Source organism: Corvus hawaiiensis, chromosome 8 (genome assembly GCF_020740725.1).
Source record: "Corvus hawaiiensis isolate bCorHaw1 chromosome 8, bCorHaw1.pri.cur, whole genome shotgun sequence".
NCBI classification, from domain to species: domain Eukaryota; kingdom Metazoa; phylum Chordata; class Aves; order Passeriformes; family Corvidae; genus Corvus; species Corvus hawaiiensis.
In genome coordinates, this window is record NC_063220.1 from 12,589,250 (window position 1) to 12,614,101 (window position 24,852).

Genomic DNA, 24,852 nt, shown 5'->3' on the forward strand with positions numbered 1-24,852 from the left:
GGGCTAGGATGGTACTGCTCTGCCTCATTTTCAGCAACCCTACTTGGCCCCTGCTAGGCTGAGCAGCATGTCCTGCATTTCCTCAAAGCACACTTTCTCCTTGTGCTGGTGGAGGGCACTTTTTTGTGGTTACAGAAGAGACTGTAAACAAGGCAGTGAGAGTAGAGAAGTTGTGACTTCTCTTTGGGGAGGGGGTGAAGAGGCTCAGGACCGTGGGGCCTAAGGTTTCAGGAATGCTCTCAGCCCTGGCTTTTACTTCTGTGGTTTCCTTTATTCCTTACATGTGTGTGGTGTCCACCAAGGGGATATTAATATCCATCTCCCACCACCCTCCCATCCTCAAGCACTAAAGGAAAGCCTGAGCTCTCTCCACCCAGCTCCCCCTAAGGAAGAGGCTCTCATGCCACCCTGGCTTTTACCTCAGCTTCTCATTGTGCTGGCCATCGTGTTGTGCTGCACTTACCAAGTGGTAAATACTCAGTCACCCATGCTGCTGCAGGATATCTAAATCAACTTTATTCACGATCACAGTTACCCAATTTTTCACAATGAGTTATTCTTGTCTTTAAACAGAACACAAAACATATTAAAGTAAAGCAATGAAATGCAAATGACACAACACAGAGGTACATGGGGAACCTACACCAGTCAAACAAAACAAAAGATTAGGATTGTTGTTATTTTTATTGGTTTTGCTGGTTTTTTTTTTTACCTCCCTGGAGAGAGCCTTGTTCTCCTGCCTGCTTACAGCTGGAGGCCAGCCTATGGAGGGGCAGGACTTAAACCCCAATTTTTGAACTCAGATGCTGGGGGAGCTTTCAGCTTCTGCTAACTCCGAGAGTTTGGTCCACAGTAAAACAAACACAGTTAATATATTAAAACACTCTCAATTCAAAAGGTGAAAAGGGAATTCACACCACTGCACTGGTACCCATGGATGGAATTTCTTGAAAAATAAAATTTACCCCTTGGCTTTTCCTACATGGAGGGGGACCGGTCCCACTGGTGTGGTGAAGGCTCGGGAGGCTGCTTATTGCACATTTCCCCACATCCACTATTACATCAACACCTTCTTACCCTTTGGGTTCCTCCTTTTTGAAATCTTTGCACTGGAGTTTGTGTAAGTACTGAAAAAAGCTCCCTTTGTGTGCTGGTCACAGTTGGAGCTGGTTGTGTGCCTGAGGACCAGCTGTGCTCCTTGCAGGGCTGTTCTGACTTCCCCAGGTTGTGCCAACTGGCCTCCTCCTGCCCCTCAGTGAGGGCATCTGGGCATGGGAGCCACAAGCTCTGGAGCTTTTGACAGCTAGCCCGGGGGACAGGAATGGGTTTGGGTTGTACATCAGAGCTATGCCAGGAAATAACATAAATCCCTGTCACCCGGATATCAGCGTTCAAGTTAGTGCTGCCTGCAGGGCAGGCTGGGGGCAGCTGCAGATCCCCAGGGTAGGCTGCAGTGATGGTGGCACCTTCAGAGAAAGGCTCTACAATGTGCTCCCCTGTGAGTAGTCTCTTCTTGCATCTCCTTGAGAGACAGAGCTAGGATGTGTTTTCCAGGTGTTTTTAGGAGCAGCCTCTGGCAGTGTGGGTGGCAAAAAACCACCTGCTGCTGAGGGGGAGGGAGGCATGATGTCCCCTGCAGCAAGTGCATGTGTGCATTAAATGCTGTTATCCCTACGCCCCACTGTTCCCCCGATCCTATCAATGGCCAAATGCTGGGGTGCAAGGAAAAGCTCAGCAGGAAGGGTGCAACTTCACAGCCTTCCCTAGTCTGGCCAGGTGGGTGATGTGGTGGGGCAAACTCCACTGCTGTGGCACCCCAGCCCTGACCCCCCCTCAAGACCCAGACACAGTCCCTCCCTCCCCTGCAGCCTTGGAAGGGCGCAGGATGGGTTGGGAAGGGAGGCAGACAGCTCCTACTGCTGCCAAGCCACCCAGCCCAGGCCCAAGGGCCAGCAGCCCCGGGTCAGGCCGATGGCCATGGCAGAGCAGCAGTTGTTTGCATGGGAACCATGGGGGCCACCATTGTCCCTGCTGGGCACAGCTGGGTTCCCGACTCATGCAGGAGAGAAGGGGATTTGTTTAAATAAACCAAAGCAAACCAAACCCCTCAAGTTACTTTTTTTCATTCCTTACTTCCTAACGCATAAGGACAGCCGTGTCCTGCCGCTGTGGCTGTGAAGAGCTGAGTTACCACCTGGCTGGTTTTGTCTTAAAGCACAGTGATAAAGTTACCAGTAAAGGTAACCCACAGATGTGTGGGTTTATACATTCTTCCCCAGTGAGGTTGGGGTTTTTCCTCACAAGTGCTGTCTGGATGGTAGGGGGAGAAAGGTGAGGGAGCTATGTCTCCCTCTCCCACAGGCCCATGGGAGAAGAGATGCTGCTGAATCCCTTGTGCTGCGTGGGGACCCCACACACAGGTTGGTGGTAGTGGGGTTCGAGAGCCGCTCATCATGCAACGGGATGGTGACAGGAGGTGGCTGACGCTGCTGGGAAGGAGCAGAGCTGTTGCCAGTGTTCATTGCCAAACCCACCATGAAAGCCTCTGTCAGAGAATGGCAACGGAGGAGTTGGGGACAGCCCTCAAGGGGCTGCCAGGGGTCTTCTCTTCTGTCTGCAGATATGGGGTGGGTTTTGCTTCACAAATCTTGGGTTCTTTTCTGCATTGGCCCCAGCCTCTCTGCTGTGAGTGTGCTCACTGCACCTCCCTCGCTGGGTCAATGCTTGCCTTGCTCCATCCTTTCTAAGGAGCCTCCTCTGGTCAGGCTGGTTGTACACAGAAACGCATTGCTTGTTTCTTCTCTTCTGCTAAGCTGTCTCTGCATGTGGGGTGCTTCTGGAAGGAGATGTGTAGCACTGAACCTTTTACCACTTGCTGTCTCTGCTAAAGAGTGGAGACTCCCCTCAGCCGTGCATGGTGTAGAAAAGGGATGAGTGCACCAGCTGGCATTTTTTGAGATAAAGTTTAAAATCCACAAGGGAGAGTAGTCCATTGTGACTTCCCTGACACTGGAGTTCAGCCCCAGAGCTTCCTTGGGGGCAGAAGAGCAGCATCTAAGCTTGTCTCATCTGTTGTCCATGGAAGAGGAGGTCAGGGTGGTGATTGGTGATGGTTTTTGTATGTCCTGGGTGATGAATAAAGACCACGACCTGTGTTGTTTCACAGCCTCCTCCCCACATGCCCAGTCCCCACCACGACATCTGCTGCTGCTCTAAGCGCTGCGGTATGTTTTGATGATATCTTTGATGGCCCGTCTGCAAATGGGGCAGCAGGCATTGGCCATCTTCTTGAGCTTCAGCCCACATGAATAGCAGAGACACATGTGTCCACAGGAGTAAATGACTGTGTCTACCATGTTCTCATAGCAGATGGTGCATTCATCTACCCAGGGCCCTGAGACGGACGGGGAGATGGGTGACTCTGGCAAGCTGCTCGGAGAGTTGGGAGCTGTGCCTGCAATACAAAAAAACATGGTCACTCCTGTTGCTTCCTGACATCCCAAGGTAATTTCTGCCCTGAAGCTAAAGAGGGAGGAACCATGCCCTAGCAGAAATGCATGCTCCTGTGACCTGCTGTCTCACTCGCTGAGTCCTGGTTCACATACCAAGGCTCAAGGCAGCAGAAAGGCAACATCTACTGGAGCCTGCTGCCCACGAAGAGCAAGCCAAGAGACAGCTGTTACCATGCAACAAGGATTTGGTAAGTTATGTATCCCACCATCAATGCCTTGAGATCGTGCAGGTGTCTGGAGTTTTTTAAGTGCTTCAGAACAGCCTATCCTTTTTTACTGCATGTGCATTTATCTAAATATCACTGTACTTCATTGGCATGTTAGAAATAGCAATATTGCATTTTACTGAAGGTGTGTGGAGGGAGAAGGGGGAGGTGTAGGCAGACCCTTAGCTCCAGTCTAAGCTGGCGTGAGACGTGTCACTGCCTCACAGCTCTCCAGAAGGAGCTCTGCGTCACAGGGCCACGCACGCAGCAGAAAATCCGCTGCTTCCCTCGGGACCTTGCATGATGAAAAGGGTTAGAGAAATATTGCTGTCTAGGCATCCCAGCGGCTTCCACATAAAACAGACTGAAAATAGCCCTTGCAGAGGCTCTCCCTTCCTCCCCAGGGGAGCTGATGGGATAATAATAATCTGTTGATTATTGTGGTTTGAGAGCCCTTCTGGGAGACAAGTGTGAGATTATGAAGGGAGGCAAAGGAAAGGCAGCAGGGGATCCCACCACTCTTACCACTGATAGAGCTGCAGAGGGGGCCAGAGCCACACGTAGACAATACGGGGCCAGAGACGCCACTGCAGAGGACGGTGGGGGAATTGGGTGTTGATGTGGGCGAGCTCGGTGTCGACAATCCCAGCCGCTCTGCTAATATGGTGGAACCTGCGCCGTGAGAGAAGAAATCTACAGTCACTTTTCAAAACTGAGGCTTACAAGGCACTGGGGATATGTGGGAGGGGTTGCAGCTCTCAGTGCTTGTCAGGATTGGTCTCATCAGCATGAAACCTAGGGAGGAGATAAAGGAATCCTCATACACCTTTTATTAATGCCAGTAGCTGGTCCTGAAGAGACATCAAACTCCCGTAACTCCTGAAATTTGCTGGAGCTCCCTTAGCCACCACAACCTTTCGTTTCTGCCCTTAAACACGTCTCAAGTCATTTAGTGCAGTTACTTCCCGTGTGGTTATATCCCGTGTGGTTACATCCCGTGTGTGCCCCCAACACTACAGCCAGCCATGGGCTTGTAGCAGGAGAGGACACAGCCCGCAGAAGGCTGGGCTGGACCCAAGCACAAGAACACATCACTTTGTCAAAGCACTCTTTGCTAACCTAGTGCAAAACTGCACCCCTTCAGGCTTTGATAAATTCAGGCAAAGTCACTCAAGGACTTTCCAGAAACAAACATGAGGGTCTGGCAAGCAGGAAACCTTAGCTATGCTCACTGCTCTGCCTGTTTCTACAGTGGCTTCTGTCAGAGGTAGGGATAAGTCACCAAAATGCATTTGGCTCTAGGATGAACAAGGACACCTCTCCCCTCAATCAGGGATGTTTTTTCAACTTCCTGCATGTCTGGATGTGATGGCTCAGGAGTGCAAAGCCTCTTCAAGTCTCTTCTATATGTCCCCAGCTCCATTACCTCCTGCTCTCACTGCCCACCATCAACTCCATATCAGTGTGCTCTCTGCCAGAAAAGCCAAATCTGTCCCACAGCCAGTCTGGCTCCCTCCCTCCATCTCAGCCTCTTTCTTCTGCTGTTAGAACAACAAATATCTTAAAGCCTCTTCCAGAAGGGAAAAAACCTGGAATGCTTAAAACTCTACCTTCTGCAAAGGTTTGTAGGGGACTTTCATTGCTGCCAATGCAGCCTGGTCTTCACTAAGCCAACAGTGAGACAGCAGCACACATGCTTGAGCTAAGGGGATGGTTTCCTGGTGGTAAGAACCAGCTTGCCTAAGGTTTTAAAGTTTCTAGTTCCCTGACCAAGAAGACAACCAGGGTAACTCCAAATCAGAACTAAAATGCTTAGACTTCTTCATGTTACCATATAAGGAGCCAGAGACACGGAGGGTTTGGATCTATGGTGTCCTCAATGAGTTGGAAGCTATCCTCCAGAGAAAAAGCAGCAGTGGAGGTCAGGAAAACCCCATGTGCCAGAAATGTCCTTCAGTTCCTATCTGCAGGGAGGCTACTGAGGACCAAACCTGGGAGACAGGGACTCCAAGTGCCAGCTGTGGATTGTGAAAAACAGCACAAGCACAGATTCTTCTGCTGTTTTTAGCAGAACAAGACTGAGCAGTGAAAGTGGAACACAGGAACTGAGGAGGGGTCATGTTTGAGTCAAAATCTGTTTTGAGGACTGTGTATGAGAGAAGCGATTAGCCTCAGCCTTCAGTCCCTCATTTTCACCCCTCTCCAAAAAAAGGAGCACTTCGCTTCCAGGCACAAGCTTAAGTTAAATTAGACTCTATAAAGGGTTTTGGAGCTCTCACATTTGAGATACTGTAGAGAAGTACCTCATTTATCACACAGATGGGAGCTGAGGCTGGAGTTCAGCTCAGTAAATATGCAGAGAGAATGATGCAGCTTCTAATGACAGCCACTAGCAAGAGCCCTTCCCCTCCAGTCTGACAGATGACCGAAGCAGAAAATTTGCCCTGTGGTAACACACACTGAACACAGGCCCAGCAGGGGCACAGGGTTCAGCTCGTTCACTGCACACACAAATATCAACACCGAGCAGCTGAACAAGTTTTTCAAGCCTTCCCTCTCCTCCCTACAGCCTGGAGACATCTCTTCCACTCGGCTAACACACAGCACATTGCATTTCTAACACCAACCTGGTCATTTCATTAAAGGCAAAATAAAGACTGTTAGGAGCATTTCTCTTCCTGGACTAATAGGAGAATTTGGAGGTGCCCCAAGTATCACAGCATATGAGCTGATGAAGCATGCTGGCAGCAGGGCAAATGGCCTTTCCACAGTGCAGAAAGAGCTCAGCAGTGTAGGAACCACGGTTTTCTCTGGTTGTAGCTGGTCTGAGTCGCAAAATGGCCTTACCCAAGGGCCAGTAGACACCTTGCCAATTCTTCCTCCTAGTACAAGGCGCAGCTCTTGACTTTTCTCCAGTGTAAGTATAGAGCTTTGTTTAAAACAATCTGAGTTCCCTACCAGACAAGACACATTTCTCCCTTGGTGACGGAATAATCAACATAAGAGAAGTTACTCATGCTTTAATATATTGCTGGATGGTGTGCAGATACCATGACAAGGAGCATGGAATGAGATCATGAGCAGAGTGGAATGAGTGTGGCCAGCCTGGCTTAACTAAAACCAGATACATGTGCTCAAGGCCAAACATGCTCATTGTGTGCACAGAGTTCCCACCAAGAGCCAGCTTTCAAACCATGACTTTAAAAACTAAATAATTCTAAGTAAATCAACTTAAACATTCTCTCTCTCTCTAAAGCCCCCAGATCAATTGTCTCTGCTGCTAACTTGTCTCGTGCTTGATCTCAAATATGCTGAACACACTGGAATTGACCTTAAATAGATTTTGAATCAATTCCATTTGCTGTTTTGTCTTTACAAAGCCCAATTATTAGCAAAGACCAATGCAGATGGATGCTTTCTCTGCACCTCTGTCATCACTATGGGAGAGGTGCAAATAAATGAACCTCTGTGTCCACCCACCAAAGGAAAGAGAGTGTTATGTTTTCAGAAGAGAGCTTTACCATGGCATGTACAGACTACACCATGCTAGGAAAGGCTGCTAGTATGCTAAAGGTTTGCAATTCAAAATGGTCTGCCAAACTGGAAATAGGATCAGAAATAAATGGTATGGTATTCAGTGTGATTAAATGCCAAATGCAGCATTTAAGCAGAGATAATCAGCTACCTAAACACAGGACAGGGAATTAGTCCATTCAATTTGAAATACAGACATCCTATAGAAAAAGGCCTGGAAATTGCTGGAGGTCACCAGATGATCATAAACCAACAATACCATCCTGTTACAAAAAGATTGAGCCAATCCAGGGTCATGTGAGGCTGGTTAAGGATGGGAGTAGGAGCCCGGAGACACTGTGGTATCTTTGTCCCTGGAAATACTCAAAACTCAACTGGACAAAGTCTTGTGCTACCTTGGAAGTTAGCCCTGCTTTGAGCAGGAGGTTGGATTAGGCAATTCCATGGGGTCTCTTCTGACCTAAAATATGGTATGATTCTATTATTTTTATACGGCAAGATTTTTCACAGGCTGCTGAAAGGAGTAAAGAAACAATCTGTTCTTTATGAATGTTCTGGATAAGACAAGAAATCATGGGCTCAGACTCCTAAGGTGCTACGGTTAGACACTGAAGCTCTGTAAAGCAATCAGACTTCCCAGAGAGACTATGGCAGCTCCATCATTAGAGCTCTTTCAGGACAGGAAAGTGAAGTAAGGAGTCTCTTGGGACCCATACAGCACTTACAGTTTTTATGAGAGTGGCTACCTGAATCCACAACTGTCCTTTTATAAAATGTCCTGTGACATATGTAAAAATACAGCAGCTGTGGCTGTCAGAGATGCTTTTGATTCTCTGTGTCTATTGTGGTGCACTGGGTGGTTTCCCAGAACATTGCAATCCACTCTCCAGGGTATGTCCTGAGGCTGTCCCAACTTTTAAGCGTCTCTCCTAATGGCAGTCTGGAGAGAGCTGTACTGCTGGAGGACCTATGATGGAAAGAAGACCAGATACAGTCAATGCTTCCTAAAAATACAGTTTTCAATTAACTCTCCCTCTTAATTTTTTAATAAAAATATTATATCTACGTACATTTCTATAACAATGCTGCATAACCAGTTGGTCTGCACTCCAGACTCATCCTTTCTTCCCACTTTGAACCCACCTCACTTAAATTTTGTTTTTCCTGGTTTACAGGATGCAGTCAGTAAATGTCCACTACTGTCCAGCTCACACTTCACATAATTTGATGATCTTCAACTTTTTTATGGGCTTTCTTTACCCATAATCATCGTGACAACTATTCCAGAAGCTTAACTAAACATTGTACCTAAAAGACAAAGTATGGGAGCCTCCTGCCATAGTTTCTAAGGAAGATAAAGTCTTATGCAACACAGTAACTTGCCCATATGCTGAGTTTCATGTGGAGCACATTGACAGCCCCCTCTCTTTTATAACACGTTTGCTGCATAAATAGGACAGATAATAAAGATCAGGTAATTATCAATAGTAATCACAGATTTTCAGTGTTGTTCCATTCATCTGCAGGCTCCAGAGCCTCCAGCACACAGTGGAAAAGGTTAGTACAGCTGCTGAGGTCTGGCTGCAGCCATCGACTGGCATATTTAAGGGAGCTCAAGAGATCTCTGCACTTCTCATACAGTTCAGTCTAGTGAGCACTGGGTACCTGACAGTCCTATGACTGTCACTTAGATGCCTTTTACAACTCTCAATGTGATTTCCTTTTGTTAGGAGACAGATTTTTTAAGCATGTCAGCTAAAATTCTTACCCTGTCTCAAAAACTGTTCAATACCTTTTCTCACATTTAACAGTCTCGGTGTATCGGGGCCATTGATTTTGTTATCTTAACAGGACCCAGGTTCTGTCAAAAATCTGGTACCAATGTGGGTTCTGAGCTCCTGTGAACATCTCTCTTAGGCAGTCTGTCCCGTAACACATGAGCTGCTCCAGCGTGAGCAGGTTGGGGCGTTACTGAGACTGGATACTGGATACCAGAGCATCCATATTCATTTCAGATTTTCTTGCTTCCAACCAAGGCTGTAGGAGAGCTATTCTGTCCCCCAGGGCCACTCAGGTTTTGCCCAACAGGGACTTCTGAAACCATCATGCTAAAACAAGAACAAAGCACCTGCTGCTGCCTGGTTACGTGGTAGTTAAAGATCAACGATAATGTTAGGGAAGGATGTGAGCATGTCCATCATTTCTGAATGCTGTAAAATACATGTATTTACACATCCCTTTGTTGTGTTCCCACAGTGATGGGAACAATACTGCACTGGCCAGAAACCAGAGCTTCCTTCTGTTTGGGCTCAGTGTTTTTTGACCAACCATGCTCTCAGAGCCCAGCCTCTGTGCTGCAGCTCATCTCTGCCTCTCAGGTACATCAGTACCTGGTGACCCACATCAGCTGGTGATCCATGGGCTTTTTTGCATTCAAGTATTTCCTGAAAGACTTAAAAACTGTTCTGAATAGAACACTAATACATTTTGTCCTTCACAGGCCCATGAAAACATAAGGGATTTTGCATTATGCTAAAGAAATGTCCAGAAATAGGTCAAAAAGCAGCCTGGCAGATTTTGCACACAAAACCATAAGGTCTGTGTTTGCAGATGGGCATCAGAAAACCACTGTTTGAGGAAGTAAAAGTTAGATCCAAACCACATGGAGAACAACAGTTCAGACTTTCATGAGGAACAGAAAAGGAGTGTACTTTATGGCTTTACTGGAGCCTTGCTGTCTGCTGTGTCCAGAAGGGCAGCGGGGCACCAGCACATCTATTACCCTCCTGCAGTCACAGGCACACTCCAGCTAAGCAGGGGAAACATGAAAGCTCCAGACACCACAGACATTTTTGATTCAGCAGCTCTCACAGCCCAAACCCAGTGTGCTCCCTGGAAGCAAAGAGCACACTGCAAACTTACAGGCTATCTTTCTCGACCTCACAGGTGAAGTTCAGTGGTCACTCAGCGCTTACATCTTGCAAAATCCCAAGGGCAGGGACACCATGCAATGAAGGTCTGGCTGAGCTGAAGTGAAAGAGTCATAGAGTTGGAGCTCTACCTTGCAACCTGAGAAATACTAGAGCAACAAAGCACCCAGGCTGATGCTTACATCAAGAAGAGGTGAAAAAGAAGCCTGGATTAAGTAGCTGAAACCACAAAAAGTTAGAGTTGGAGCTTTCATCTTGTTTAAGAAAAGCAAATCAAGGGTATTTGGGAGACCACAGCAAAGACAGTTCTGTGAGCAAAAGGAAAATTGCTGTCTAACCCAGCACCACGAAGCTCTGTGCTTTTCCAGGAGGGACAGGTATAAACAGGGTGATAGATGCATAAAGGAAACAAATACTTTCACTTCTCTTGGCCAGCACTCTCTGGATTTCTATGGGCACTACAAAGGGATCTGAGAAAGAAGCAAAGAAAGAGTTTATTCTGCAATGTGACTCTCACAGTAGCCAGAATAACTAACTCACGCCAGGGTTAGTTCAAAGAATAGGGAGATTTTATCTGTCCTGGGAGACAAGTTGCAAGGCAAAGAGGCTGGTATGGGATACCATATCCTGTATATTTTCTGTAGGAAGGCAGAGGTGTTATAAGATAAGGGAGATCTATACCTCACTTACTATGAAAGTCTCACTGCAGCCAGTAATTGTTTCTTATACTAATGATGATAGTAGTTCCACCTCTTGTCAAGGAGAATGTGCAGAGGCCAAGACATTTGGGAGCCCTGTGGCTGCTGCTGGAGGAGGTGTGTTTGCTTTATCCAGCCTTTACCCAGATACCAACTCATACTTCAGAACACAGGCTGATGTCACTGATGTCACTGTGGCAAGTGCAGGTTAGTTATGTGTCGTGTGTGATGAGATCTTTAGTGTCTGCTACAAAGGTGCCACGAGCAGGTATTAACACTGACACTGCTGGCACTGACCACAGGGAAGTCAAGCATTTGACTGCATCCACCTCTCCAGTTTTCCAAGGCCCAGGTTATAACTTGTCCTCTCTTACACAGCAGCTTCTCTTTGTGCTACCTCTCCTTTGAAACAATGAATATAAAGCAAGAGGTGAATGGAGAGCCCTGTGCAGTGCTAGAATCGAGCCCAGCAGTTAAGGATGCTGTATTGCTCTTTGCAGTTTTTTCAATTTACTATCAGTAATGTGTACTTCACTCAGAATGAAAGCAAACCCATATATGATAGGACTGTTTATGCTGAGACATCAATTAATACAAGTGGATTGCCTTCCAAGAGGCACAGAATATTAACTCTCCTTCCTCCCTCTAGTCTTTAACAACATAAAATACCCTGTACCCTGAAGTGCATAGGAATTCCAGGCTGTTAAATGACACACAACATGGGCCTCTTAGATCCCAATCAGCTTAAATTAGGCCATTTTCTGTACAAATCAAAAGATGGAAGATAAAACACTGGGGCATATCTATCTGAAAGTCTGTTAAAGGACGAGATTCATTATGTGCATTTCTGTGCAACAATGTTTAGGCATTTACCAGGCTTCTTTTATGCTGTTTAACCCAACAATTTCCACATCACTGGAATGAACCGTGGAGAAGCATCAAAATTCCAAATGGGTAATGTACTGGCCACCTCTGAGATGAGAGGGTGTGATTTGCTACTGCAAAGAACTATCTTCTCTCAAACAGGACAGGCTGATAAACTCAGAGCTTGGGAACCAAGATCCTGGATGCTCCTCACCTGTGTGAGATACTTTTCTACAAACTTACCTCCAGTCTGTGCTATGGACAGTGTGTATAACAACTGCACATACCAAATACCATTTCAGTATTTTGTGTGCTGACTGCAGTAATTGCACATGCAAAGTAAGTACCTAATTGCACCCAGAGAGGAGAAGCTTTTTGGAAGGGACAGAATCTCTGTCATGGGGTTTGGAGTCCTGAGACAGTCAAGGAGCAACCACAGGGTAAAAAACTTCTTTATATAGGAATGGACAAAAGCCTGGAAAGACAAGATAAGATGGGATCATCTCCCAGGAAGTCCTATAGATTTTTAGGAGGATCAGGCCATACAAGTGCTACAGCAGAGACAACAGAAAAGAGGAGAGAGTCTTCCCTGGGGATAAACTGGAGACAGTAGTTGCAGGAACTGTATCAGCAAGACAAGTGAGGGATTCTGGGACACAGAGGAAAAATACTGTTTAGAAAGAAGAGGGCAGTCTCCAATGGCCTGTGAATCATTAGTGGTCTGTGGTGAGCTAGTCACTCACCTCGGATGGAGCAAAAGTCAAGGAAAACCAGAGAGGGCAGCACGATGAACAACACAGAAGGAGACAAAGTAATTCCCCCTGGTAAACCATTGCTCTCTGACACCTAAGCAAGACACAAGACTGTGCTCATCCATGAAGTCTCAAGTCTTTCCAGTCAGCCCCAGGAAAAGGGCTGTTTCAAACAAGGGCAGCAGTACCAGGGCTGCTAAGCTTGACCACCAGTAGGAGTCATAAGGGGCACAGCTCTGAATAAGCCTGCCTGTAACTGGGGCCGACCCAAGCTGGCAGTCCTTCAGACTGGCACTGAGGCCACTTCAGATCAAATTTCACTGTTGATTTAAAGAGGCCTCTGCCAGCAAATTGTGTCCCACAGTACTCTGCTGAACTAATTTCCAATTTGGTCCATTGCCCACTGCTGTTGTCAGAAATCCCGAGGAACTGAGGACACTGAGTTGTTTTTTCTGCAAGTCCCATGTCAGATCTTTCTTCCTCACCCCCTCAGTTTTGAGCAAATTGTCCGATTTCAAGAAAGTCTGAAAGAAGGATGTAAATCTCAGCAACAACCGATATCTAAATATTTTTCAATGGGCAGCTGAGCAGGAGCCCCAACTCATGCCCATGGTAAAAGAGGTGGGAAGGTATCCCACGTACTGCATTTATCCAGCATGGATGTGAATTCAGACTTACCCACACCAAATGCTGGCTCTTGGGTTGTTTTTTTGAGGCCTAGGCCTGGCTCTTGGCCAACATTAGGAGACAGCCAGAGAGCTGCTGTATTGTGCAGCTGTTGTGGTGGGGCTGGAGTTACAGAAGTGCATGGAAAGAAAGGACACAGATAAGTTGGCAACTCGGCTTCATTAGTGTGACTGTTGATGGACATGTTATTTCATTGCTCAAAAGAAAGCTTCAATATTATTGGAAAGGATGAAATTCACAAGAGAAACAAAAAACCAAACCAACAAACAAACAAAAAAAGGAGATGAGGGAAGATGTTTTACTTGCCGGCAATTCAACTCTGAAAACACAAGAAAATGAAAGAACATCCCCAACCTTCTGGATCCTCAAACACTAAATATATAAACTTGTTGCTGTGATAGCTTCTCCAGACATGAGTCATACATTTTGAAACCTTATAGGGTCAATCAATTTAACTTCATAAATGAATTACACCACCAAAACCTGACCAAAACCAGACCATTGTATCCAGACTGGCTCATTTCAACCTTTCAGAGCTGTCAATAAAACCGTGTGTGAGCTGAAATGCTTACCAGCAAAAGCTGAGAGCAGTAAATCAAATTTAATAGGCTGGTTTTGTTGACTATACAGGAATAATGCCTGAAAAAAACAACCCAAGCCTGAACTAATGAAATTCCTAAAGGATACACAAAGACTGTTTCATTTCTACATGCCGAATGATCTGGGATTCTGTTTGGTTGTTTTTATGTGCATAATCCCCAGAATTTCTAAATTAAGACCAGCACTTAACATATAAAATATTTAGAAGGGCTTCTCTGACAAAAAAAAGATCTATTGCCTCCCTCACTAGCTGGTTCCCATAGTTAATTACCCTCATTTATGTTTAATTTAAATTTGTGTCCCTTCATTTCCCAGCAGCTTGATATTCTTTATGCTATTATCTGCTACATTAAAGTGCCCTTCTTTCATTTATCTTTCCTCCATGTGGTCAAGTTGCCTTTTAAACTTTTCTTTGAAACAAATTGGCATTCTTCTGCCTCCCCTACAGATGGCTGTGGCCTCTCACTGCATTACAGTGAGGCTTGGGTTTTATTTCTTTTACTTTTGCTGGGATGGCATGCAGAATAATAGTGTTTCCAACCTCCTCTTTATTTTTGGCTGTTTTATTTCTCCTACAGCAAATATATTGCCAGTGTATGATGCCAAATTGATAAGAGGAAAACAGAAGTCAGAATTCTTTACTATCCAGCTAACCCCGCACTGCCCTCCTCTCCTACAGAGTCCTGTAAGACCACCAGCCTGGGTAGAGATGGTCTCCCCTGATATTAGGAAATAAATGTTGTATCCACAGCTCTGTGGAATAACTGCAGTCAGAAAATGTCAGCCTCTATAGCAAAGTCACAAGCTGCAGAGACCTGAGCTTGCTCCTGCTCTGCATCAGGACCAAATAAATACAGTCCAGGCATGAAATACAGTATCCAGTGATCAATACCTGGAGTCATCTTGTCCTCTGAGTCAAAAATAAACCTTGTCTAGGTGCAAGAGTGGCTGTCCATTCTCCAAACAAAACTGAAAAGCTGCAGAAGAAGCAAATCCAGCAACTTTAATTTCATTTTATAGTCAGCTGTAGTGCTGAGATTCCCTTAACACTGTATAACATCACTTTGGTTCATCTCATACTGGTGTGCCCCAGAAACAGAATGACATCTGCTGTTTAGGATGGGTTTGGTACAATTATGCCTTTTGCAGTATTTGTGTCTCATTTCCTTCAAGGATATATAACTTCACTTTTTCTATTAAAACCAGAAAAAGATTACTATACATGTCTTCTGCTGTGATATAAAGCTCAAACTACAAAAGACAGATCTCACGAAATTACTCGTTTGCATGCTGAAGATGGAGCTTGTCATTAGAAAGATGAACACTTTATGTTCTTACATTTTCTAATCTTACAATGGCAGATATTATGGCAGGCACCATAATCTGTTCCACTGCAGGGCAAACAGTGCACATCACCTCCCTAATAAAATTGCAATAGTTAGAGATGGGAATTCATTATTTTATTTGCCTTCTGTCAGGATATTGCTGATCCATGTAATTACTGCACTTGCAGAGATGCAGTTGGGACAGCATCAGTGCTTTTCTCTGGGCAGTTGCACTACACTGATACTGTACTGATACTGGGACTGTCCTGCTCCCAGAATTGTTATACTGGAAATACAGGTATGAAAAGCTCTGTTTGTATTTTAATACCTATTAAAAATTAGAGGCAAGCTCCAATTTCATAGCATTTAACTTGGAGATAGCAGCTTGCTGCCCAAGCTGATGTGGATAAAGCTGTACACTCGGCAGGGTCCTTCCCTTTCCTTGAGAGAGTCGAGGTGAGCAAGTCCGGTTCTTTTCATTTACTTAAGAACAACAGCCCATTTTCAGGTTCTTTTCCAGTGACCAAGGCCAGAAAAGTCTGTCATGTGGTCACAAACACAAGAAGTGAGGGGTTTTCCAACTCTGCACATTTCATTTCATGCATCCAAATGTAGAGTTAAACATGCACTGGGGATGTACTGGTTTGGGCTGAACTTGTGATCAGGCAGGGAGGACAGAGGCAGGGCATGCACAGCAGGAGGTTTACCCAGCACACAGGAGGTCTGTGTTCATGTCCCTGCTCTGTCAAATTCAGTATGAGGATGTGATTCTGTCCCTCTGGGGAGACACATCCTTGCTGCCCTGTTTCAGAGCTCATTGCAAACAGGCTGTTTGCTCTGCGCCAACCTGCCAGAATTAGTGATCTCATATGATAGGAAGCACTGGTCGATGATTTAGTTTTACCAGCAGCTCAATGACCTAAGTATGTTTTCCTTCTAATGTACACAGGAGCATTTAATCTCCTGCTTTACTGGGCTCTGTTTGACTTCACCTACCATTATCACAATGACATGTTGGTGGAGAGCAGAGCTAACCATGGATTATGTACAGTGCTCACAACAAATGTAATCAGGCTGAATTAGCAGGGATTGAGTCTCGGGCTCCTGGAAATAAATTGCAGTATTACATTTGTCATTTGTGAGCCTTTAACAGCTACAAAACACTCACAGCACAGGCCTGTGGTCAACTTCAAATAAATTATACAAGGCATTTCATATTGTGATTAAGGTGAACTGGACCCTGCAGACAGATGTGCGTGTGCTCACCACAATTTATCTTTAAAGACTCTCTATAAATCTTAAAAAAAAGGAGGTGTTGGTTAGCTTTTGAGTTTGATGGGGAGGGAGATTGTTGGGGTTTTTTTTCACAGTTAGATATGACGAGGATTTGAAGCAAAATGAAATATAAGTATAAAGTTATATGAGTATAACAGTATAAACAGAAAGGAGCATTTTAAAATCATCTTCATTTAGAGGGGTACCAGGAATTACATCATGTTCTCAGGACCCTTCTTTCACTATCTGACACCAACACCAGCAGAACTACAATATGGTACAAATTCATGATCAAACACATCCTATACTTGGTCTAATATACACACACAAAAAAGTAAATTTGATCCTGAGAAATGTTATTTCAAAGCTTTTCCCTCCACACCTTCGACCCATGACTTGCAGCATTTCAATGAAGTATGTCAGCTAACAGAGCTGAAAAACCAGCAAAAATACCAAGTGCCCAACTCTTCAGAGGCCTGTCAGCCTGTGTGAGCTACGCTGCCTTAAACGGGGCTGGAGGACAAGGAAACCTTTCTCCTGTTGAGATGGTTGGTGCCACACTCTGTGCACCACTGGGTTTCCTCTCTGCTTGCTGGCCTGCCTCTCACACACAAGTCTCGGGAAAGCAAGGGCACCACCCTTATGGGAGTCCATCATCCCAGATATCTAACACACAGAGACAGATCACTTTTCTCCTGCTGGCTATGCCTTACATTAGCTCAGCCCAAAGCACCTCTCATCCTCCTTCCTTGCTTCTCCTAGGTCAGTGATGACTCATCTGTACTTTAATGGAGGACCCTGAGGCTTAATTCATTATCTGAAAAGAGCTTTGAGACCATCATGTGAAGAGTGTTACAGAAGTGCAAGGAGGTTAAGTCTTGTAACTCATACCCATATGCTATGTTTGTGCCTTTGCATATTCTTTTCTTTTTTAAAAACAAAATTTGTACCTCATCCTAGAGCAGGGAAGGAGCCATTTACTCCCTCTCCCATGATGTATCCCCCCCTTGCTTTCCTATGCACAAGGTTTGGAAAAAGGGGGTCCAACATACCCAGCAATCGAATTTGCATGATGGCGCCGTGTAAAACGAAGAACATCCAGAGGGGCTGGGAACAGTCCGCGCAGACCTGCATGCCAATGCCGGCACCGTTGTGACTCAAGTGCAGCTCACCGTCTGAATTCACCATAAATCCCAGGATATCTCCGCTCTGGAGGGGCACCACCACTCGGCAGATGGCCCAGAACTCCTTTCGGTCGAGCAGGGATTCGGGGTTATAGGGGAGGTCACTGGGGCGCAGGGTGCTGGGGTCGCAGGACGTCACCCCGTAGGACAGCGTCCCTGTGCGCACCGTGTTGGACTTGTTGATTTTGACAAAAATGGTTTCGTTGATCCGAAGGGGTCTGCTGGTGAAAACCAAAGTCCTCTCCTCCCGGGCGTGCTCCAGGCGGGCCACGGTTTGGTCATCGAGGATTTTGACGTGGGGTCCCCGAAGGTGGTGGAAGCGGAGGTCGCTCTCCAGCTGGGACGGAAGGAGGTGGGAGTGCTGGGAGTTGAGGGAGTTCTGCGGGATGGGGCAGGTGGTGGCCGTCACGTGGAAGGTGTCCTCCTGCAGGTTGAGGTCGCACAGGCTGACCGAGAGGCGCGTGTCCTCTGTGTCCCGCCGCAGCGAGGGCCGGCGGATGGCTGTGAAGGAGCGGGGCCGCAGGCAGTCGGGAGGGATGATTTCACTGTCTGTGGGGAGAAAGAAAACAAAAAAAAGGGGTCACCTTCGGAGAAAATGAAAATGTCCAGGAGCTTGAAAATATACAGGTTTGCTTGATATGTTTAAAAGGGAAAATCAGAGACCTGCTGCCGCCATTAATAAATTTTCCCCTTTGAAATATGGGAGCAGAGTATCATAAAATGTATTTGCAATCAATTACTGTTCCTGCACTTTCCCCACCAGTAACAACATTTCCAGCTTCTGAGCAGGCAGACTCAAAATCAATGGCCAAAATTGCCCAAGGGAGGCTCTCCTTGGAGAGGGGAAGCAGAGAATAAATATCTGAAATACACCTTGAACACACCAATCAATACAGGCTCCAAGTTTTCATGCCCTCTTTATTGTCCACAGTAATTCTCACAGACTTATGAAATAAATATCTACACCTTTTTTTTTTTTTAAGAAATTGCTATGTTCAGTTCTATATTATTTATCACCATATGAAATTTAATTAATATTTCTGTCTATAACTAATCATTAGTGTTCCAGTGCTCACTGCAGAGCAGTACAGATATGAATTTTACATTGCAGAATTTGAGAATACGCTGGGTTTTAGAAATATAATACAATCATTTATTATTTCCAAGCTAAATAATTAAAATTCAAATCTGCAGATACGTAACTAAGGAAAATGATGCTCAGACATTCAAATCCACCAGTGGAAAAAACTTATCCTCTTTGTTAGTATCACCTGCTGCTTCAAGAACTAATCAATTTACTCGATTCTTTTTCTGAGGAATATAATCCCCAGTCTTTAATGCTGAAATTACTTTTATTTAATACCTCCTTAGCTGTGCTGTTGTCTTAGAAATTTTAAAGAACATATACTAAGAAAAAAACCTTCATTAAAAAAATTGTAAAGAAAGCTGAGATAATGCAAAATTTTTTCTTATGTCCAACTTTCTGAAATCTGAGAAGCCTGTAGCATGAGGAGACCACTCACTGTGTGAACACTGAGTATGTGGGAAATTCCTGGGACGGTATAAGAAGCTGTGACCCAACTGGACTGAAAGCTGTCGTGGCTTGGAGCCCAGGTCTAAATAGTAGGAGGTGACACCACCCCATACAACACAAAGGAACACAGCAGATCCCAGTGTGGGACGTGCTGCAAACACAGCACAAGGTGGAACAAGAGGAAGAGGCAAAATTGTCCCTAAAGGATGTGCAGGCCCTTGCAGTGGACACCTCTTCCAGCCACATATCCTTGGGATTTTCTTTATGACAAGAGCAGGACATCAGGTTACCTGAGGATTTTCTCGATGGGATGTACTCTCTCCCAGTACACCGGAGTAGCCGCTCTGTACTGGTATGCCAAGGAATAATGCCAGCTACTGAGTAACCAACATCTCCTGCAATATCTGAGGTCTGACTAACAGCCTTTCCTGTCCTCCTCTTCTGGGAGCCCTGACAAGAGCACACCCACACAAGGTTTGGCTTCAGTAGAGCTCTTTGCTTTGCTTAAACTGGATTATTCCAGGCTCCTCTTTAAATAAACTGCTATTACAAGGGAAGCAAAGTCTCAAAATAAAAATGGGCTTTGTTTCTCATATTTGATTTTCTGCATATTAAAATTTCAGCCTCTCTTCCCAGAAGTTAATTGAAGAAAAGGAGGAATAAATAAAATCAGAAATTACCCCAAGTAATGTAGAAGTGGGTCGCATTAATGCTTTGAAATAATATATGGGCTAGCATTTGCATTCCAACTGCTCCTGCTGGATAGCGTTGGACTTATTTTACCCTCCTTTAGCCGGAAACCTACATAGGAGAACAAATTAATACTGGCAGCTGACGACGATCCTTTTGTGTAGGTGAATGGATGGAGACCTTTCTGAATAGGAACAGAAGGTTCTCTCTATTTTATTCCCTGTAACTATGCATGTGCAGCCTGGCTGACAACTGTGATGTGTGGGTAGCTTGAAGCCAGGGTTTTGAAACAGCTTGTTTTCCACCAGGATGCTTGCATTTCCCTTTGGCTGCTGGACAGAGTATCTTTTTCCATCTGAAAAGAGGTTAAGAGAGATGGAGTTCTGCAGACAAGACACATGGCAGTGACAGCAAACCAGGGTTACATATCCAACTGTTTTACTTAAATCCCTCAGTAGCTCAGATGCATTGCCACCTAAGGAGTAAGATGTCTCTAGCATATAGAAGCGACTGTGGGACTTAGTTCATTAATGTTTGCAAATGCCCATGGAAGAAAGGATTGCAGTTTACTGGCTTCTGAAGAGTGTTTGTGAAAATTTAGAGATGAGTCTCTAAGAGATGCTGGCCTGCATCACAAAATATCCAGCCAAAGGAAAAAAATCCCATTGAATATAAATCAAAACAGAAGTGGGATTCATCTTTTGGGGTAGTAGGTAGGTTGGAAGAAACATGGAATGCCATTTACCCAGAATAACTGATAATGGCCAAGGGCTATGAAAGAACAGTTCTGCTGAAATGTGGAACAAATGAGGTGACTTTGACCACTTTCTTTCGGAAGAAGATGCCCAGGAATTAGTTGTTTCCTTCCTCTAAAGCTTCAATTCTCACTTTTTAAACACAGACCAAACTAGTCATGCAGAATATAGACGAAGCTCGTCATGCTGGAGTAGCCCATAACACAGCCTTACCCCTGCAGAACATTCACAAGTGATCTTTAATGCCTACAAAGGAGAGACTCCTTTTTTCAGGAGCATTTATATTTACAGAGACAAATCTGGGGAACACATCAAAAAGACTGAATGACTTCATGTGATGAGACTGTAAGACACAAAATGGGTCCAACAGCCCATTACCAAGGACCACCCAGCTTCAGCCTGAAGAACGTAGAAATCAGTCATCATTAAACATTCAAGGTTATAAAATTTCTTGTGTAAGACAGGTGGGAGCGCTTCTTTGGGAAAAATCAATTGATGAGAGATCTCCTTGGGTGAGAATAGATGGACTTGTGAGTGAAGACCACAGCCATCCCCAAGCCACCAGAGCAAGCACTAACCCAGTGGCTGGGACACCACCAGCAAACTGGCCTGGACCATGGCTGCTCAGTGGAGCTGGCTGCCCCGGTAGCTTTCCAGAGAGGTTTTGCTGAGCTCTGCATCAGTGCAGTTACGATGTTATTTCTGGATTTTGAGACTTAAAAGTTTCTGGTAGCAGTACAGACACAGCCAAAGTGGAAAGGATTTCTACTAAATACGGATTTTCTGCTCCTCAGTTGGAGAATCTGAGACACTGGATTTAAAGGATGCCTATCTTCACAAATGCCTTTGTATCTTTTTCTAGCTTTGTTTAAGAAAAAAATTAAGGAGGAGTAATTAATTTATCTAAGTAGAAATGAAGGGCACTTGAGCAGTTCAGCCGCCTTCTGTTTTCTTCTCCTCTTTATTGGGGTTCATCTGCAAAATTTAGATTCTCAGCAGGTGATTCCTTACACAGAAAAATAATTTGAAGTATCTTCCTCAGACCAGAGGCTTCAAAGCTTTCCATTTTCCTGCTCAGAGGGCATGGAAGAGCTTCCCATTTTGTGCAGGCTCAGTGCAACTGCAGTAACATTTTAAAACGGCTTGTACAAGGAACTGGTGAGCACAAAGATGCAGCTGTAATCACTGCACTCAGATCAGAAGTATTTCACTACCACCTCTTTTGAACCACTGCCAAATGTTGTCTTCTCAAAATAATTTATTTCCTTAAACACATTAAGATGTAGAATATGTATTTATTACAGAGATCACATACATGCACACTGGATACAGCTGCAAGCTCATCCAAACACAAAAGCATTTCCAACCACCAGCATGCACAGATCATCTCAGCCTCACACAAGCCTGAAGGCGATGTGTTGCTGTCAGACTGTCAAATCATCATTTCCCTCTTGTTTTTCTTCGTCAGTACTGTCTGTTACTGCCTGAAGGCTTGACTTTCCAAGGTCATGAGCAGCCAGTATTCATATACCTGTAAAGGATCTAAGACAGCAGAGCAAACTCAGCATGAACACACACACACACACTCAAAACTCAGTCTTGTTTAACTGAAGCTCAAAGGACACAGATCTCCTCTTGATCAGTTTCCTGAGACTGGTGCAATCCACCACTACGATCTCCATGAATTGTGATTCTTCAGAGTATGAGGTCTGCAACCAGTCTCCAGAATGAGCTATGGAACACCTACTATAAACAAACCAACTTTGAGACTACTACAAAAAATAACCTATAATTTGGGGAATCAGACCATTCTGTGAAACCTAAGAAAATTCCTAGTGATCCTCCCTCCCAGGAGAGAGTAACACTGAGAAGTCACGGAACTGCCTAGTGATTCCTTGCATCTGGAGAACATTTCTGTCCTCAGCTACTAAGCCAAGAGTAAAAAATTGGTAAGGCCAGAACTTTGCTAGTATGATGCCTCCCTTTCCATGCGAAGACTCATGGTTTTTTCTTCCTTCTGTTCTTTGCTTTACTTTTTCACAAGTGCAATTTTCTTCTCTTAATCCCTCACTTCACTGGGTAATGGCATTTTCAGTGAGTACTGGTGCTCATGGTATAATTTCCATGACCAAGGAACCCCAGGGGTGCTAAGCTACCAAAAGACACATCAAAGTCAGTGGCCCCTACAAGAATATTCTATGTAAACCTGCATCTGCAAAAGGATGTATACTGTATTATTCCCACCACACTGGAGTGCCTCCATTCCCACTCAGGAGTGCAGATGAAGGTTCTTTTTTCCCACCATCAGCTCTGTCTGTCACAAGGAGTTACCCAGGGAGGACAGCTGATGTGCACTGCTGGGGGACTGCCACGCTTCAGTGCAGAAGTAGCCAGAACAATTTCTGTATGTTGTTTATAGCTCAACTTATTATGTACTCTAAGGTGACTGAGGGCTGAAAATATGGCAAAATTATATGGTAAAAAATATGGTAAAATATCCCTCCTAAAGTAAAGATGGAGATCACTGCAACTGGTGGCAAGGAGTAATACCTGTGCTCAAACTCCTCTGGCTTCCAGCTTGCCTGATGTGTATATGGCACCCAGCTCACAGCATCACCTCCAGTGGAAAGAAGAAAAGCATCTATGACTGGGTCTGGGAAGAGAAGGACCATTGTGCAGGCCTGGGTTCAAAATCCACCCAAATTAACGGGAAGCAGGTTTTCATGCAGCCTGCTGTACTCATGGTGTAAAGACATCCTCATCACCATGGGATGCTTAGCTCTAGGCTCCCTCAATCTCTGCCATGTATACCTTAACTGCTTTATTGTAGCAGGAGGAGCTATGCAAGCAGGAGAGTGAAAAATCATCCCTACTTAAAATAAACACAGGAGAAAAACTGAGAAGTGAAGAATGGTGAGAGTCTGCTCACAGTCATTAAGAGGTAAAGCTCCTCTCCCAGAGCATGTCCAAAGTGCTTTTCCCTGCTGGCCATGTGAGAGGAGATACTTGTAAAACTATTTGTTTTTCTGCAAACTCTTACTCTCCATGTGAGGTCTGGAGGGGAGACTGGGATCTGCCACGCTCAGCATAATGCTGCAGAGACCCACGCTCCTGGACGGCTCGTTCTGCTCTGATGCTGCACACAGGTTCTCCCCTTACTGCTGGTACTGTTACACTCTGAATTTATATAACCCAAGACCACTCCATTGTGTTTATTTCTCATAAACCATCAGGCGCCAGAATGCAGCTTCTCGGACCATACAATGAAACCACTTTCAGAGCATTATTGTAGCATGTGGGAGGCAAATGTTTAAAATCCCTCAAAGGAATGATTCAGACTAAAAACCTCTTTTGCCATATACTTAGGAATCCACTTCTACAAAGTACATTTCTCTTTATGAACAACTGAGAAATCAAACTGCCTGAGTTACTGCCTCTGATCAACCATTCCTTCTTGACAACACCCACATCAAATCAAGGACATCAGTTAATACCTACTTAAACAGTATCTTCCTGTGTGCATTTCACTACCACTGACAGTATAAATATCCCATTTCAAATGGAGCTGCTCCCTTTTGCTCTCACTGCTCTGGCTCCTCTCTTTGCAAAACTACAGCCAACAGACAATACCACTTGTACCAGCTATTTATGGAAGATACCAGGCTGCTCTTTAAGAGCCAGTAAAATCTGCTCTGGGGCAAACTGCATCTGAGATCAGAACCCAGCTGCCGGGCTCTGCAGCAGAAGACACTCCTCACCATGTAAACAGAAAGGATATATAAAAGGTGAGTGGCAGGCAGGAAGAATTAATGTTCTTATTTTATAGACTGGAAACTGAGGGATGGATTGAGCAGTCCCAGGGCATAGATGGCTCCTCTGGCAGAGCTCTTAAGTGAAGCCCCTTAGGGTTTAGCTCAGTGTACAACAAAACCACTCAATTTTCCATGGTACATCCTCTCATTTTCTAATTCTTCATCAAAACATTATTCTCTACCTGCTGCTCCTCTGCTTCTGTGTGCAGGGTGCTACTCTCCCCTCAAAACTCAACCTACTTGGGACTCCTCATCCACTACAGACCCAGTGGTCACTATGGAAACCACTATTCCAGAATTTCTCCTTCCCCACACACCAATTTGGTATCACCACATGGTCAGTGGAGAGCAAACACACATTTCATGTGCATCGACATGGTTAAAGCAGGAGTTAATTGCTACGAGAAAATACTGGCTTCTTGCCCATTGCAACCTGAAAGGCAAATGACCTGGTATTTCATTTCAGCCATTTTCATTGCAGGAGTGGCAGATAT

General features: G+C 45.0%; 1 protein-coding gene across 5 annotated transcripts in view; it reads right to left on the reverse strand.

Moving 5' to 3' along the window:
* Positions 1-494: 494 nt before the first annotated feature.
* The window catches only part of NEURL1 (neuralized E3 ubiquitin protein ligase 1), a 146,144-nt gene continuing 121,786 nt past the window's right edge, over positions 495-24,852 (reverse strand). For all 5 annotated transcript variants that reach the window (XM_048311520.1, XM_048311523.1, XM_048311524.1 and 2 more), the window contains exons 4-6: positions 17,436-18,116; positions 4,244-4,390; positions 495-3,454 (exon numbers count right to left, since the gene is read on the reverse strand). In XM_048311520.1, the coding sequence (XP_048167477.1) occupies positions 3,213-3,454; positions 4,244-4,390; positions 17,436-18,116 (1,070 nt within the window). In that variant the 3' untranslated portion in view covers positions 495-3,212. The remainder of the gene's footprint in view (positions 3,455-4,243; positions 4,391-17,435; positions 18,117-24,852) is intronic.